This window comes from Bos taurus, chromosome 21 (assembly GCF_002263795.3).
Source record: "Bos taurus isolate L1 Dominette 01449 registration number 42190680 breed Hereford chromosome 21, ARS-UCD2.0, whole genome shotgun sequence".
Taxonomy (NCBI): Eukaryota; Metazoa; Chordata; class Mammalia; order Artiodactyla; family Bovidae; genus Bos; species Bos taurus.
In genome coordinates, this window is record NC_037348.1 from 57,873,655 (window position 1) to 57,889,351 (window position 15,697).

At 38.0% G+C, this 15,697-nt stretch overlaps 1 protein-coding gene across 2 annotated transcripts in view; it reads right to left on the reverse strand.

Moving 5' to 3' along the window:
• Nucleotides 1–15,697, reverse strand: part of BTBD7 (BTB domain containing 7) — an 89,055-nt gene that overhangs the window by 15,691 nt on the left and 57,667 nt on the right. For both annotated transcript variants that reach the window (XM_059879350.1, XM_010817306.4), the window contains 3 exons: nucleotides 10,127–10,335; nucleotides 5,357–5,432; nucleotides 2,195–2,355 (listed from right to left, as the gene is read on the reverse strand). In XM_059879350.1, the coding sequence (XP_059735333.1) occupies nucleotides 2,195–2,355; nucleotides 5,357–5,432; nucleotides 10,127–10,335 (446 nt within the window). The remainder of the gene's footprint in view (nucleotides 1–2,194; nucleotides 2,356–5,356; nucleotides 5,433–10,126; nucleotides 10,336–15,697) is intronic.

Genomic DNA, 15,697 nt, shown 5'->3' on the forward strand with positions numbered 1-15,697 from the left:
ATATAGCATTAGACATATTTTGAAAATAGGCAAAAAAAATCCTAACTCTAATTTGTTGTAAGTGTAGTACTGTAGATGTATTTCCTCCCAATCTTTTTTAGATAAATTTTTACCTAAATAAATTTTAGAATATATAAAAGTACATATTTTTTTTAGGACAGCAAAATACTCTGTCAAATAGTTATGCTATAACTTACTTCCCCTGTTATTGGACATTTAGGTTATTTCCAAATATACTTAACGATAATGCTACCAATGTACCAGGTACACTTCCCCATCAGACCAGTAATATTATTTCAAAAATTAGTGACCTAATAGGTAAAAAAGTGGTAACTTTTTGTCTTATTTTGCTTTCTTTACTTTATATGTGCTTACTAGCGACACTGAACATCCTTTTAATCAGAGGTTCCATAAATATTTGTTTTCTTCTAGTTTTTCCATGTTTCAACTTAATATTTAATTCTTCGATCTAATAGGGATGAATTTTGTGTGCAAGTGAAATGAGGATTTAACTTAAAGCACATTTCTTCCCTCCCCAACTGATGGCTTACTTTAGCATGGTTTGTGATAGCTTGCTTATTATATGTTTAATTCTTATATTAATTAGCCTCTTCTTCTGGGCTGTTTTGTCTTCTCTATTATGCTAGCATCACAGACTGACTCTTAAAAGAGTTTTAAAATATATTTTACATTATGGAAGAGTTGTTGTTCGGTTACCCAATCATGTCTGACATTTTTGTGACCCCCATGGACTGCAAAATGCCAGGCTTCCCTGTCCCTCATCATCTCCTGAAGTTTGCCCAAGTTCATCTTCATTGCATTGGTGATGCTATCCAGCCATCTCATCCTCTGACACCCTCTTCTTCCTCTGCCCACAATCTTTCCCAGCATCAGGGACTTTTACAATGAGTCAGCTGTTTGCATCAGATGACCAAAATACTGGAGCTTCAGCTTCAGTATCAGTCCTTCCCATGAGTATTCAGGGTTGATTTCCCTTAAGATTGACTGGTTTGATTTCCTTGCTATCCAAGGGACTCTCAGGAGTCTTCTCCAGCACCACAGTTCAAAGGCATCAATTCTTTGGCGCTCAGCCTTCTTTACTGTCCAGCTCTCACAAGTGTATGTGACCACTGGGAAGATCATAGCCTTGACTATATAGACCTTTCCCAGCACAGTAATATCTCTGCTTTTCAATATACTGTCTAGGTTTTTCATAGTTTTACTGTCAAGAAGCAACTGTCTTCTGATTTCATGGCTGCAGTCACCATCAGCAGTGATTTTGGAGCCCAAGAAGAGGAAATCTGTCACTACTTCCACCTTTTCCCCTTCTATTTGCCATGAAGTAATGGGGGCAGATGCCATGATCTTAGTTTTTTTAATATTTTGTTTTAAGCTGGCCCTTTATTATCACTCCTTATTTTTCTTTTAGAACTAAAAAAATTCTTATCAGTTTTTTTCTAGATGACTTTTACAATGTTTCTGTGCAGTTGGAAAAAACTATTACGTTTACAGTATCTTATTAAAGTTATAAACCAATCTGTGAAGAGTATTTTTCCCAACCATAGTAGTAGTGAAAGTCGTTCAGTTGTGTTTGACTCTTTGCGACCCCATGGACTGCAGCCCACCAGGCTTCACCATCCATGGAATTCTCCAAGCAAGAATACTGGAGTGGGTTGCCATTTCCTCCTCCAGGCTGTCAACCATTAATTGGAGCAATTCTTATAGTCTAAAAAAATTCACATAAAAACTGTGAAAGTAACATGATCAATCAGCTCCATTAATTTTTACCTGAAACACAATTACAGGATTCATTTACCCCTTTTACACTGAACCAATCTCTTCCTCTCTTGCTCTCTGATTTACTGCTATTCTTAAGAAAGTCTCCAAAGTAACTTCTACTCTTTCCATTTAAAATGAGGACTACTTGATCTACACTGATCAATTGCTGGATTAACTCCATTTAGAGACTATATTTTTGCAAAAGTAAGACTGATACACCCAACTCAAGTCTCATCCACCAAATATTTATTTGTGCCATGTGCCAGATACTGGGGACCTAACACAGTACAAAACAGACATCTGTGTCTTCATGGAGTTTAGTCTCACGATACTCCATTAGGAGAAATTATTTACAAGGATTAAAAAAAAAGACATATTATTTTCATGAAAGGGATAAATGAAGAAAGATACTTACTGCATCACTTAGGACTTCACTGTTTATAGGCAAGATGTGTTCAATTCGCACAAAAGGTAAGAGAGAGGAAAGGATCTCTCTAAGCTCTTCGATGTCCAGGTCCCGTCTTTTCACACCTCTCTTGTTCACACTGTGAGCAGTGCCACTCAGTAAGTTTGGCTCTATGACAGAAACGGAAAATGAGAAGTCTCCACCCAAATTCAAATTTCCAGAGAAAGGCTCTCTTTTTTCTCTAAGTATACTTTCAGTAATCTTCTATACTAAATTTACCTGCTCTAAAAAGTGCTATACATAAATTACTTTTATGGCTTAAGAAGTTTCCCTAATAGATATTCTTGGACAAAGAAAAAGCATAGTGTCAATAGTGCGGTAACATTCTTTACAATTGTTCTGCATTAAAGAAGACACAATTCTTTTCTGCATACTAACTCAAAGGAGAAAAACAATCTATTAAAATCTAGTTTGATCAAAGTCTTTTTCTTAATGTTCCTCACTTTTGGGGCTAGTTTTTTTTATTTTAATACAACTTACAATAAGGGTAATACAGAACAAATGTTATTTCTGGTAACTGTAAGTTATGAGTATGCTCATTAGGCTACTATATAGATTTAATAGGAATTTAATGAGTATCTAAAATTATATCACCTGATACCTTAAAGCAGCAAAACCTAATGTACACTCTATTTAACTTTAAGAATTTTATGAGTCTAAATTTCGACAGAAATATTAATGCATAAAAGTTCATGTGTAATATATTCCACTGTCCAGAGCAGAGAATAATGTTTTTTTCATGGGGTTTTAGTGGAAGAGGAAGATTTGAAGTATATATATGGTTTTTGAAAGTGAGGTGGGAAGGAAAACAACATATTTGAGGAATTTTTAATCATATCTTTAAACTAGGGGGCTATATATATATATTTTTTTTGCTTAAAAATAAGATCTTTATCATTCAAAATATAAATGCTGGATTTTCCCCACAAACACTACAGGTAAACTGATATTTTCCCTTAAATAATGTGATAAAGAGATATTGTTTTTTGAGAGGCTTATTAAAATTGTTGCCAGTGTGTGGAAAAGGGTTTTTGTTCTTGCCTTGTTATGCTTTGGATTCAATATGTATATTGAATCTTTTTGATTCAATTGAATCAAATTGAATTTCTTTTCAAAAGAAATTTTTTCTCAAAGTAGTGGTGTCCTGTTTTCAAACGTAATATTACATGAAACCCCCAGATATGTATCAGGTAAGGGCAGAAACCTTATCCGTGAAAGTGACTGAGACAAAGGTGCAGTCTGGTTTGTGCAGTGTCCTTCTCATCTCTGTGGAAGAGCCTCCCATTCTAACCCAGCCAGAAAACCATGAAACAATGGAAATTTTATCAAGGATGTTCATTATCTGCCCAGAATAAATATGGCATATCATCACCAGCTTTACATCAATAAACAAGCCTTTGATGATTATGGAGCACTATATGCACTGGGGTGGTATTGTTCTATAAAGCCACCACAACAATTAGTGAATACTGAACCACTGCTTCTAAAGGAAACACACAGTTAGGTTCCTTTGAGCCTCTGGTCACAATACTTTTGTCAGCCAATGAGGACAAAGCCTTGTTTTATGTATGTTTCTGTTTAGGGACACCTTGTTAGTATATATTGTTGATTCTTTAACAATGAGCTCACAGCCAACAGCACTGTAACTCATGCACCTGAACAATGCTTATCTAACACATATTTTCTCCGTAAGGCACATCATAGCCCTCTTGGACTTAGGAACACTAGACAATATTAATAGTATTACATTTGGAGGCTATCTTAGACAGTGGGTTTACCAGAAAATCCCATTCAGATGTAAAAAACACAGCACTAAAAAGACTATGAAAAGGACACTTGTTTGAACATTGAAGATGGCAGAGTATCACTTTGCTCTACCATAAGCTGGAAACGTATGGCATTCTGTGCATCTCTGCAAATGATTAAAAGTGTCATGAGTACTGATTTGGGGATCATAAATAAATTTTAGCAAGTAGGTGAATTTGCAAATTTAGAATCTGTAAAACAGCAGCATAGGCTGCATACTGGCATTTCAAAAATGTCCCAAATTAACAGTAGTGGTTTTTGTATTTAAAAAATTTCAAATCTGAAACTGTGAAAGGCTTCGATTAAAGGCCTGAAACTGCAGGCCACAGATTAAATTAGAATTAAGATAGGAGGACTGCTTTTGTTTCCTAGAGTCTGGCAGCAGTATATTAAAGGCACACTATAAAATGATTTGAAGGCAGGTTCAGCTTTACTTTTTAAAAATATTTTAAAATGTGAGAAGAACAACTCTAAGTATACTAAAAAACACTGACTTGAACACTTCAAACATAAACTTTATGGTATGTAAATTTATCTATATAAAGCTGTCAAAAATGAGAGGAAAGGGAAACCCGCATTTAATTTTTTAAATTAAAATATTTTGATTTGGGTTCACTATATAGACAAACACAAAATTATATGAAGTCACACAGGTGTGTGGGCTCACCCTAGATATAGATGTAAGATTGCTACATAAGCACAAGCTCCCACAGTTAAGACCACGAGCGACACGTGGTGCTTGCGTCTCTTCTGCAGTATCCCCTACTTGGAGGCCATGCAAAAGTATCATTTCTCCTTTACCTTTCACAAAAAATTCAAATAAACAACAAACATGCTTCCCTTTGGTAGTCATATATTTTTTTTTTCTCGAGCAACATTCACATAACATAAAATTTACCATTTTAACCATTTTAGAGTGTACAATGTAGTGGTTTTTAGTACATTTAGAATGCTATGCACTTATCACTACCACCTAATTCTAAAATATTTTCATCAACAACATGCCTTTGTAACACTTTACTCATTAATTGAAAAACTGCACTTTAATACTTTTATAAATGATTCAACATACATTATTAAACACACAGAAAGAGAATACTAAGAGCTACAGTTTAAAGTGCAAAATTAAACTTTCTGATATGTTTATTTCTAACCAAGTATACCCTTTCCACTAAAGGATTTTACTGATTTAAATATTTCTATTTTCACCAGGCAACAGTGGTAAGTGTCAAGACTGATGTGCAGCATACACTTTAGTAACTTTTGGGAAAAACTTACAGTTTCAAGCTAGTTTTCTGAGCTTACCTCTGTCTGCTATTCTCTTCATTAACTGATGCTCACCCCATTTAATCAGATATTTAAGGATATCTTGTTCACTTGCCTATAATAAAAAAGTTTATATTTATTTTAGTGCAAACAGATAGACATTAATCTCATTAAAGACTCTTCTGATGTCATAAAGTACATACAATGTGCAACATGCCACGTTTCACTCTTTACACTGGCTGTTTCAAATGTCTGACCTAAACCTGTGGTATACCAGGAAGCAAATACACAGACCCAATTATATACATTTGGTCCAGTAACCTCACTCTTGGCTCAAATTAAATTTTTACTCTTATTTTCATCTTTATTTGTTTTTTAAACTGTTTTCTTTCCCTGTTTTAAATTTACCTTACTATATGGTTTCTATACAGCTGCCTTAAATTCTTTTGGGGACAAGATGGAGATAAATACATGAAAGTAAAAGTGTAAAGATACAGTGTGACTGCTGTCTCCTGGAGGAGCAGAAAAAAACAAGTATGGCAACTTGTCTTGGCAGAAGACACTATGATCTCCACGAAGTATGCTACTGATTGGTGAAGGACCCCTCAGGCATAGTCTGTGAAATGGCAATGTGCTTCTCATTTCTTTGTACTGCATTTAAAATCTTAGGGCATAATCCAGGTTGCTCTCCAAGTTTTTTACATTCCAAGAAGAAATGCAAAGATTCTAAACAATCATCCAGTTCAGTTCAGTCCCTCAGTTGCGTCCGACTCTTTGCGACCCCATGGGCCAACTCATCGTCTGTTGTGCCCTTCTCCCGCCTTCAATATTTCCCAGCATCAGCATCAGTCCTTTCAATGAATATTCGGACTGATTTCCTTTAGGATGGACTGGCTGGATCTCCTTGCAGTCCAAAGGACTCTCAAGAGTCTTCTCCCCAACACCACAGTTCAAAAGCATCAATTCTTCGGCACTAAGCTTTCTTTATAGTCCAACTCTCGCAAACATACATGACTACTGGAAAAACCATAGCTTGATTAGATGGACCTCTGTTGGCAAAGTCATGTCTCTGCTTTTTAATATGCTGTCTAGGTTGGTTATAACTTCTCTTCCAAGGAGCAAGAGTCTTTTAATTTCATGCCTGCAATCACCATCTGCAGTCATTTTGGAGCCCCCTCCCCACCCAAAAATAAAGTCTCTCACTGTTTCCCCATCTATTTGCCATACAGTGATGGGACTGGATGTCATGATCTTAGTTTTCTGAATGTTGAGTTTTCAGCCAGCTTTTTCATTCTCGTCTTTCAGCTTAATCAAAAAGCTCTTTAGTTTCTCTTTGCTTTCTCCCATAAGGGTGGTGTCATCTACATATCTGAGGTTATTGATATTTCTCCTGGCAGTCTTGATTCCAGCTTGTGCTTCATCCAGCCCAGCATTTCTCATGAGGTACTCTGCATACAAGTTAAATAAGCAGAATGACAACAAACAGCCTTGACGTACTCCTTACCCAATTTGGAATCAGTCCATTGTTCCATGTCCAGTTGTAACTGTTGCTTCTTGACCTGCATACAGATTTCTCAGGAGGCAGGTAAGGTGGTCTGGTATTCCCATCTCTTTCAGAATTTTCCACAGTTTGTTGTGATCCACACAGTCAAGAGATTTGGCATAGGCAATAAAGAAGAAATAAGATGTTTTCTGGAACTCTCTTGCTTTTTTGATGGTCCAACAGATGTCGACAATTTGGTCCCTGGTTCCTCTGCCTTTTCTAAATCCAGCTTGAACATCTGGAAGTTCACGGTTCACATACTGTTGAAGCCTGGCTTGGAGAATTTTGAGCATTACTTTGCTAGCATGTGAGATGAGTGCAATTGTGCGGTAGTTTGAACATTCTGTGGCATTGCTTTTCTTTGGGATTGGAATGAAAACAGACCTTTTCCAGTTCTGTGGCCACTGCTGAGTTTTCCAAATTTGCTGGCATACTGAGTGAAGCACTTTCACAGCATCATCTTTTAGGATTTAAAATAGCTCAACTGGAATTCCATCACCTCCACTAGCTTTGTTCATAGTGATGCTTCCTAAGGCCCACTTGACTTCGCATTCCAGGATGTCTGGCTCTAGGTGAGTGATTACACCATCATGGTTATCTGGGTCATGAAGATCTTTTTTGTGTTGTTCTTCTGTGTATTCTTGCCACCTCTTCTTAATATCTTCTGCTTCTGTTAGGTCCATACCTTTTCTGTCCTTAATTGTGCCCATCTTTACATGAAATATTCCCTTGAAGAATCTCTAATTCTCTTGAAGAGATCTTTGGTCTTTCCCATTCTAGTGTTTTCCTCTATTTCTTTACACTGATCACTGAAGAAGGCTTTCTTATTTCTCCTTGCTATTCTTTAGAACTCTGCATTCAAATGGGTACATCTTTCCTTTTCTCCTTTGCCTTTTGGATCTTTTCTTTTCTCAGCTATTTGTAATACCTCCTCAAACAGCCATTTTGCCTTTTTGCATTTCTTTTTCTTGGGGATGGTCTTGATCACTGCCTCCTGTACAATGTCACAAACCTCCGTCCATACTTCTTCAGGCACTCTATCAGGTGTAATCTCTTGAATCTATTTGTCACTTCCACTGTATAACTGTAAGGGATTTGATTTAGGTCATACCTGAATGGTCCAGTGGTTTTCCCTACTTTCTTCAATTTAAGTCTGAATTTGGCAATAAGGAGTTCAGGATCTCAGCCATAATCAGCTCCCGGTCTTGTTTTTGCTGACTGCATAGAGCTTCTCCATCTTTGGCTGCAAAGAATATAATCAATCTGATTTTGGTGTTGACCATCTGGTGATGTCCATGTGCACAGTCTTCTCTTGTGTTGCTGGAAAAAGGTGTTTGCTATGACCAGTGCATTCTCTCGGCAAAACTCTGTTAGCCTTTGACCTGCTTCGTTTTGTACTCCAAAGCCAAATTTACCTGTTACTCCAGGTGTTTCTTGACTTCCTACTTTTGTATTACAGTCCCCTATAATGAAAAGGACATCTTTTTTGGGTATTAGTTCTAAAAGGTCTTGCAGGTCTTCATAGAACCGTTCAACTTCAGCTTTTTCAGCATTACTGGTCGGGGCATAGACTTGGATTACTGTGATATTGAAAGGTTTGCCTTGAAAACGAAGAGAGATCATTCTGTCATTTTTGAGACTGCATCAAAACACTGCATTTCAGACTCTTTTGTTGACCATGATGGCTACTCCATTTCTTCTAAGGGATTCTTGCCCACAGTAGTAGATACAATGATATTCTGAGTTAAGTTCACCCATTCCAGTCCATTTTAGTTTGCTGATTCCTAAAATGTCAATGTTCACTCTTGCCATCTCCTGTTTCACCACTTCCAATTTGCCTTGATTGATGGACCTTGATTGATGAACATTTCAGGTTCCTATGCAATATTGTTCTTTACAGCATTGGACTTTACTTCCATCACCCGTCACATCCACAACTAGGTGTTGTTTTTGCTTTGGCTCTGTCTCTTCATTCTTTCTGGAGTTATTTCTCCACTGATCTCCAGTAGCATACTGGGTACCTACCAACCAGGAGAGTTCATCTTTCAGTATCCTATCTTTTTGCCTTTTCATACTGTTCATGGGGTTCTCAAAGCAAGACTACTGAAGTGGTTTGCCATTCCCTTCTCTAGGGGACCTTGTTTTGTCAGAACTCTCCACCATGACCATCTTGGGTGGCCCTACATGGCATGGCTCATAGTTTCACTGAATTATACAAGGCTGTGGCTGTGGTTCATGTGATCAGATTGGTTAGTTTTCTGTGATTGCGGTTTTCATTCTGTCTGCCCTCTGATGGATAAGGATAAGAGGCTTATGGAAGCTTCATGATGGCAGAGACGGACTGAGGTGGAAACTGAACTGACAAATCCTAACTCCTATCAGGTCTGCAACAGGACAGTGAAATAATAAGGTTAATGAAAACAAATCCTAAACAGATCAAAGCCAATTATGACAACATATGTACTACAATCAAAGCAACGTATGAAGGAAAAATACAGATGCTAAGTGGATTATTTAACTCTTCACTGCACTGCTGACTGAGATGAAAGCATTTCATAATTTTTCTAGTACAAATACAAAGAAATAGGATATGGTTTAATGAGTTTATAACTTCTTAACATTAAAACTGCTGTATAGTTACCAGTATAAAAGTCATACAGCCAATGCAAAAAAGAAAGAAAAAAAAAATCGAATAAACTCTACCTCAAAGTATTTTTTTAACTTATTTTAAATATACTGTTAGTTTAAATTACTTAATTATAAATGATATATAAGAATACAAGAATTTGTTTAAACATATTTCTGACTAAAAATAAGTACTTGAAAACATTATTATACTTCAGGAGGACTCATACACTGAGTTTTAAGAAATGTCCGAATAGGTCAGAAATTGAATGTTGTTCTTATTTTGTGCTGCTTAAGTCTAAATATCTTCTGATACTTTACCAAAAATAAAAGAAACTGTTGTAGTGAATCTACTATTAACAGAAGCCAAGAGAATCACCATTGGGATATGCTTCTGACCTTGCCTACTGCCACAACCCCTTTGGGGAATCGCTGGTTAGGACTGGGGCTGGTTCACACTGCTCAGTGATGGTGGCAGTGAGCACAAAGGGCCCAGAGCCCTAGACACCTCGGGCTGCACAAATATGAAGCAGGCATTCCTGGGTGGGCTGACCTCCCTGGGTGGGGGAGTAACGGAGGACAGACGGGCTTCCTGGTGCACATACGAACGACAGTGAATTCGAGAGCGTATACATGATTACCTGCAGGTAGTCAGACTGGATAGCAGTAAGCAGATGGTCTTTGCTGAGTTCATAAAAAACATCCGAAGTCATGACCTGGGAAAATTCCTCACAGAGGAAATGTAAAGCTTGTCGGTGCACCCACTTAGAGCCATATGGATGAGAGCTCCACTTGAGGATGGCAATTAAGGTATCTAATGAGATGCTTTCAGCAATGATATCCTCACAGCCTAAAAGAGAAGGCAAATACTTCTTGAGATTAATCATAAATATTATTGAACATTAGTGTGTTAGACACCAATCTTAAAAGTAGCAATAGGAAAAAAGAAGACAGAGATAATAAAATCTCATGGAAGTCACCAAGACTTGATGGGATGGGGTAGCAACTGGTAACCATTATAGATTTTGACAACTGCAGGGAATCTGCTGTTCCACAAAGATCTACATAAAAAGGCAGGAATCCTCATAATTGTTTAAGAAAATAAACATCTATGTGCAACTCAAAATCTGTACAGGACACAGCAGAGAGCACTAGACCAGCGGGGAAAGAAGGAAGAATAGGCACGGATGATCCAGCTGTGGGAACTGGCAAGTTGAGGTTTGGATGACACCTGACGGATAAGTGAACCCACACTTAGGGGTATGGGTGGGCTGTCTTCTAGGAACTATGAGGATATCTGTTCTTGGTATTATTCTAGTAAAAAACCAACACATTGCATCGTTGATAGTTTCATCCCTTAGAGTACTACAGTTTTTTGTTCATTTGTTGAACTAAAAAGAAATACATGGTTTAAGTGAAAAGGACCAGGATCCTGGAGAAAGTGACTATGGCACTTTAAGTGCTTTAAGAGGAGAAGAAAAGCATCTGAGGATAGTCAGCTATATTCCTTAGAAAAAATAGTTTCAAAATACAAAGATAAAACACAAAGAGATTGGAGTGACAAAGACTGTAAGGGAAAATGGCTAAAGTTGGACAGACATTCTTCACAGCTAAGTTTAAAATACAAAAAGAATCCCAATAATGGGGGGATTAGATGCCACTGCCACCACCACAAATGTGGCTAAACAGGCTGCTCTCTAATGAGCTCGGAGGTTTAAAAGATACAATAAAAGGTAGAAAGGTCAGCAATGAACTCTGCAGACTTTCCAAGCTCAAGGTTCTTGTGAACCTGTGAAAAGAGAAAGATAATGATTCCCATTTTCAGGTGATGTATGATCATTAGGAGCCAATATAGAGTTTGTAAAAAGTAATGCATCCTCCCCTTTTGATATGACAACAGAGAAACCGAGTATCATAGAGAACTGTGTAAGCTAATCTCTGTAAAGCATTTAACAGAACACTTCATGATGTCTCTAGATTGTTAGTTCAGAAGATGGGGACCGCTGTCTTCACTTTATCACTGGTATCTTCTTCCACATGGTAGGCACTGAATAAAAATTTGCTGAATGTACAAATTAGATCTTTGAAGGTAAGACAAAAAGATGTGGAGGGGTGACAGACCAGTGGCTAACAGAACCATGTGTAAGAAGCACTGGTCAACTCCTGAGATGGAGTGGAAAGTCTCTACTTCTCTGATGTTCATCAAGCTGGAAAGTAGGCTTCAAAGTCTTGAGATAACCTAAAGCTGGGAAACACAGTTTAAAATACACTGGATAAAATGGTCAAAATTAGCTAAAAAGATGGATCAAAATGAAGGTGAAATCTAACTAACAAAATCTTAAGTTCTGTATTTAAAGAGAGTCAACTACAGAGTAGATGACAAGAACAGCTAGCTTAACTACAACCATTATGTAAAGATAGTATCTGGGTATATTAACTGAATGAATGCAAAATGTGAAATGGTTACTATAAAGCTAAACCAATCACAGGCTTTTAAGACACAAGCAAAGAGTCATAATGAAGGAACAATGCTGCACTGCTGTCCTGTCGGATGCTGTGTTCTGTTCTAAGCTCTGTGGTTTTAGACCGGCAATGGCAAAACTCTAGGATTCTCAGAGGCGGGCAAAAGTACAGTGAAGAGTTTGAGACCTGTTAATGAAAAAAGGTCTAAACAAACAATATTATTATTGATTTATGTAAGAGAAACCCAAGGAGAGATGTAAGAGCTATCTTTCAACGTCTGATAGAATCTTGAACCTCATGAGGCAGAAAAAAAAAAAAAGACCAATTACCTGTGGTTCCAAGGGCAAGTCCTGGGAAACAAATGGATGGTAAAAGAAGAGATTCTGACTCACTATTAAGAAATTTCTAACAATCAGAACTGTTCTCCTTGCCTCTCCTCAAAAAAGAGGATCCCTCTAGAAAAAAGATCCCTCCAGAAAAATGTAGGAGCAGAGGTTAGCTCATCACATTATGGGTAGAGTACCAAGAACCCTTGGACTTCCCTGGTGGCTCAGCGGTAAAAATCCACCTGCCAGTTCAGGAGACATGGGTTCGATCCCTGGGTCAGGAAGATCCCCTGGAGAAGGAAATGGCAACTTACTCCAGTGTTCTTGCTTGGGAAATCTTATGCACAGAGGAGCCTGGTGGGCCACAGTTCATGGGGTCACAAGAGTCAGACATGACTTAGCAACTAAACAACAATAACCAAGAACCCTTATGCTGGGTATGGAACTAAAGAAGGATGACATCCAAGCTCTTTGGTCATAATGATAAAATCATTTTTAGAAATAACAGAGTAAGTGTGTGTGTGGCCCACGCGCATGAGCACTCAGTTGTAAGAGAGTAATTAAATCTAAAGACTGAAGATTAATTTATTTAATCTAAACCTTAAAATGGCATCCTTATAAAGTGATATCTGCATGTAAATGACACCAGAGGCATGAATATGAGCTCATGAAAAGTGGGAAATATGGAAGTCCTGGACAGTTCTCATTTTACAGTGTCTTGAATGCCAAGCTGAGGAGGACAGGCCTCGCCCAGTAGCCAATGGAGGACTTCTGCTGTTTTAAAGCAGGCAGTGGAGTAGAGTTGAGTAGTATGAGTCAACATGACAGCAAAGGCAATCTGGTAGATGTGCTTGGTGGCAAATTAAGAGAAAAAGTGGTTATTTAAAAGAATGTGTCACAGTCCTACTAAAACCAGGATATTGGCAGAGGAAAGAAAGAGAAAGATAACATCATATGTTTAAACTTTTCAAGTTTACAAAGATATGAAAAACGGACTTTGAAATCAGATTGGCTTGAGACCCCAACTTGGGCATTTAAGTAGAAAAGTCACTTTGGACAAACCACTTAACCACCCTGAGTCTCTGAATTTTTCCTTCCTAAGTCCTCCACATTCTTTTAGAATCAGCTGAGATATTGCCTCTTTCAAAAGCCTACCTTGAGCCCATTCCCCAAAGCCTAAGTCAAAAGTTAGGTGTTCCTCCTACCTGAAATTTTCCACAATGTCCTGTGTTTCTCTCTGTAATAGCATTAAATTCTCATACTAATTTAGTTTACATTTCTGACATACTTGTCTGACTCCTCTGTCAGACTGAGCGCTTCTCTGGGGTAGTGACCTCCCTTTATCTCTGATGCTATAGCACCTGACACCTGGTAGATAATTAAAAACAAAACATAATGCTAACATTTTTGAAATTTATTATGTACCAAGCTCTGTGCTTAATTTTGATAATATTCTTGAAGAAGGTAATATTATAATTCCCATTTTACAGATGAGAAAACTAAGACTCACAAAGATGAATTAACTTGCCCAAGGTCATACAGCCAGGAAGAAAGAAAGTCATACTTAATGAAACATCCTTTCCTTCCATCCTAAAAATCTCTTTCCTTGTCATGCCTCTTAACTTAGGTCTTCTACTAATCAACGCTCAATATAACTTCTTCACTTAGAACTGCCTCTCTCATGAACAGAAAAGCACCTTCAAACATGGTGATGTTAACTCAGAAATGTAAAAGAAAATTGGGCCAAAATTTTAAAAAAGGTGGAAGGGACACTTTAAAGAGATTTATCTAGTATTGTCAAAATTAGTATTTTCATGTTATAGTAAACAATTTCAGTTAGTGGTAATTTATCTTTTGTTAAGTTTGTCAATAATGGAATGAAAATGTAAATACTACAGCAGCAAGGTCAAATGGATGCTGGCAGGGGAAAGGCTAGGAAATGAGATACAAAGAGGCTTCACACAAAGACATTTCCTTGGAAAAATCTGGACCAGTCTTGTAAAACACTACTGCACACTCAAAGATGGTCAGATTCTTGATGATGAAGTGTTGATAACCCAAATCCCAAAAGACTAATGGATAAATCAGAAGGTCCATTTATGTACAGTGGAAGTATTCATTTCTAGTCAGTGGAAAGTCTATCTGAGCTCTTCTCAAACTATCTTGCATCAGGGAACAGATTTTTAAGTTTGCTTCTTTTTAAGTTTCCAATCTAACACAAACCAATATCTTAGTAAAATTCAGTAAAAACACTGCTTGAATACTGTGTCAATGTCAAATTGCTACAAAAGTTTTAAAAGCATACTCTCAGTTTCCTTATTATCTCACTGTAGATCCACTTTCAATCAGTTCAGTTCAGTCACTTAGTTGTGCCCAACTCTTTGCAACCCCATGGACTGCAGCACGCCAGGCCCCCCTGGCCATCACCAACTCCAGGAGCTTGCTCAAGCTCAAGGCCATAGAGTCAGTGATGCCATCCAAACATCTCATCCTCTGTCGTCTCCTTCTCCTCCCGCCTTCAATCTTTCCCAGCATCAGGGTCTTTTCCAATGAGTCAGTTCTTCACATTAGGTGGCCAAAGAACTGGAGTTTCAGCTTCAGCATCTGTTCTTCCAATGAATATTCAGGACTGATTTCCTTTAGGATGGACTGGTTGGATCTCCTTGCAGTCCAAGGGACACTCAAGACTCTTCTCCAGCACTATAGTTCAAAAGCATCAATTTTTCGACGCTCAGCTTTCTTTATAGTCCAACTCTCACATCCACACATGATTACTGGAAAAACCATAGCTTTGACTGCTGCTGCTGCTAAGTCGCTTCAGTCGTGTCCGACTCTGTGCGACCCCATAGACGGCAGCCTACCAGGCTCCTCTGTCCCTGGGATTCTTCAGGCAAGAACACTGGAGTGGGTTGCTATTTCCTTCTCCAATGCATGAAAGTGAAAAGTGAAAGTGAAGTCCCTCAGTCGTGTCTGACTCTTCATGACCCCATGAACTGTAGCCTACCAGGCTCTTCCATCCATGGGATTTCCCAGGCAAGAGTACTGGAGTGGGGTGCCATTGCCTTCTTCAAGCTTTGACTAGATGGACCTTTGTTGGCAAAGCAATGTCTCTGCTTTTCAATATGCTGTCTAGGTTGGTCATAGTTTTTCTTCCAAGGAGGAAGCGTCTTTGAATTTCATGGCTGCAGTCACCATCTGCAGTGATTTTGGAGCCCCCTTCCCCCCAAAAAATAAAGTCTCTCACTGTTTCCCCATCTATTTGCCATCAAGTGATGGGATTGGATGCCATGGTCTTAGTTTTCTGAATGTTGAGTTTTAAGCCAGCTTTTTCACTCTCCTCTTTCACCTTCATCAAGAGGCTCTTTAGTTCTTCTTTGTTTTCTGCCATAAGGGTGGTGTCATCTTCATATCTGAGGTTATTGA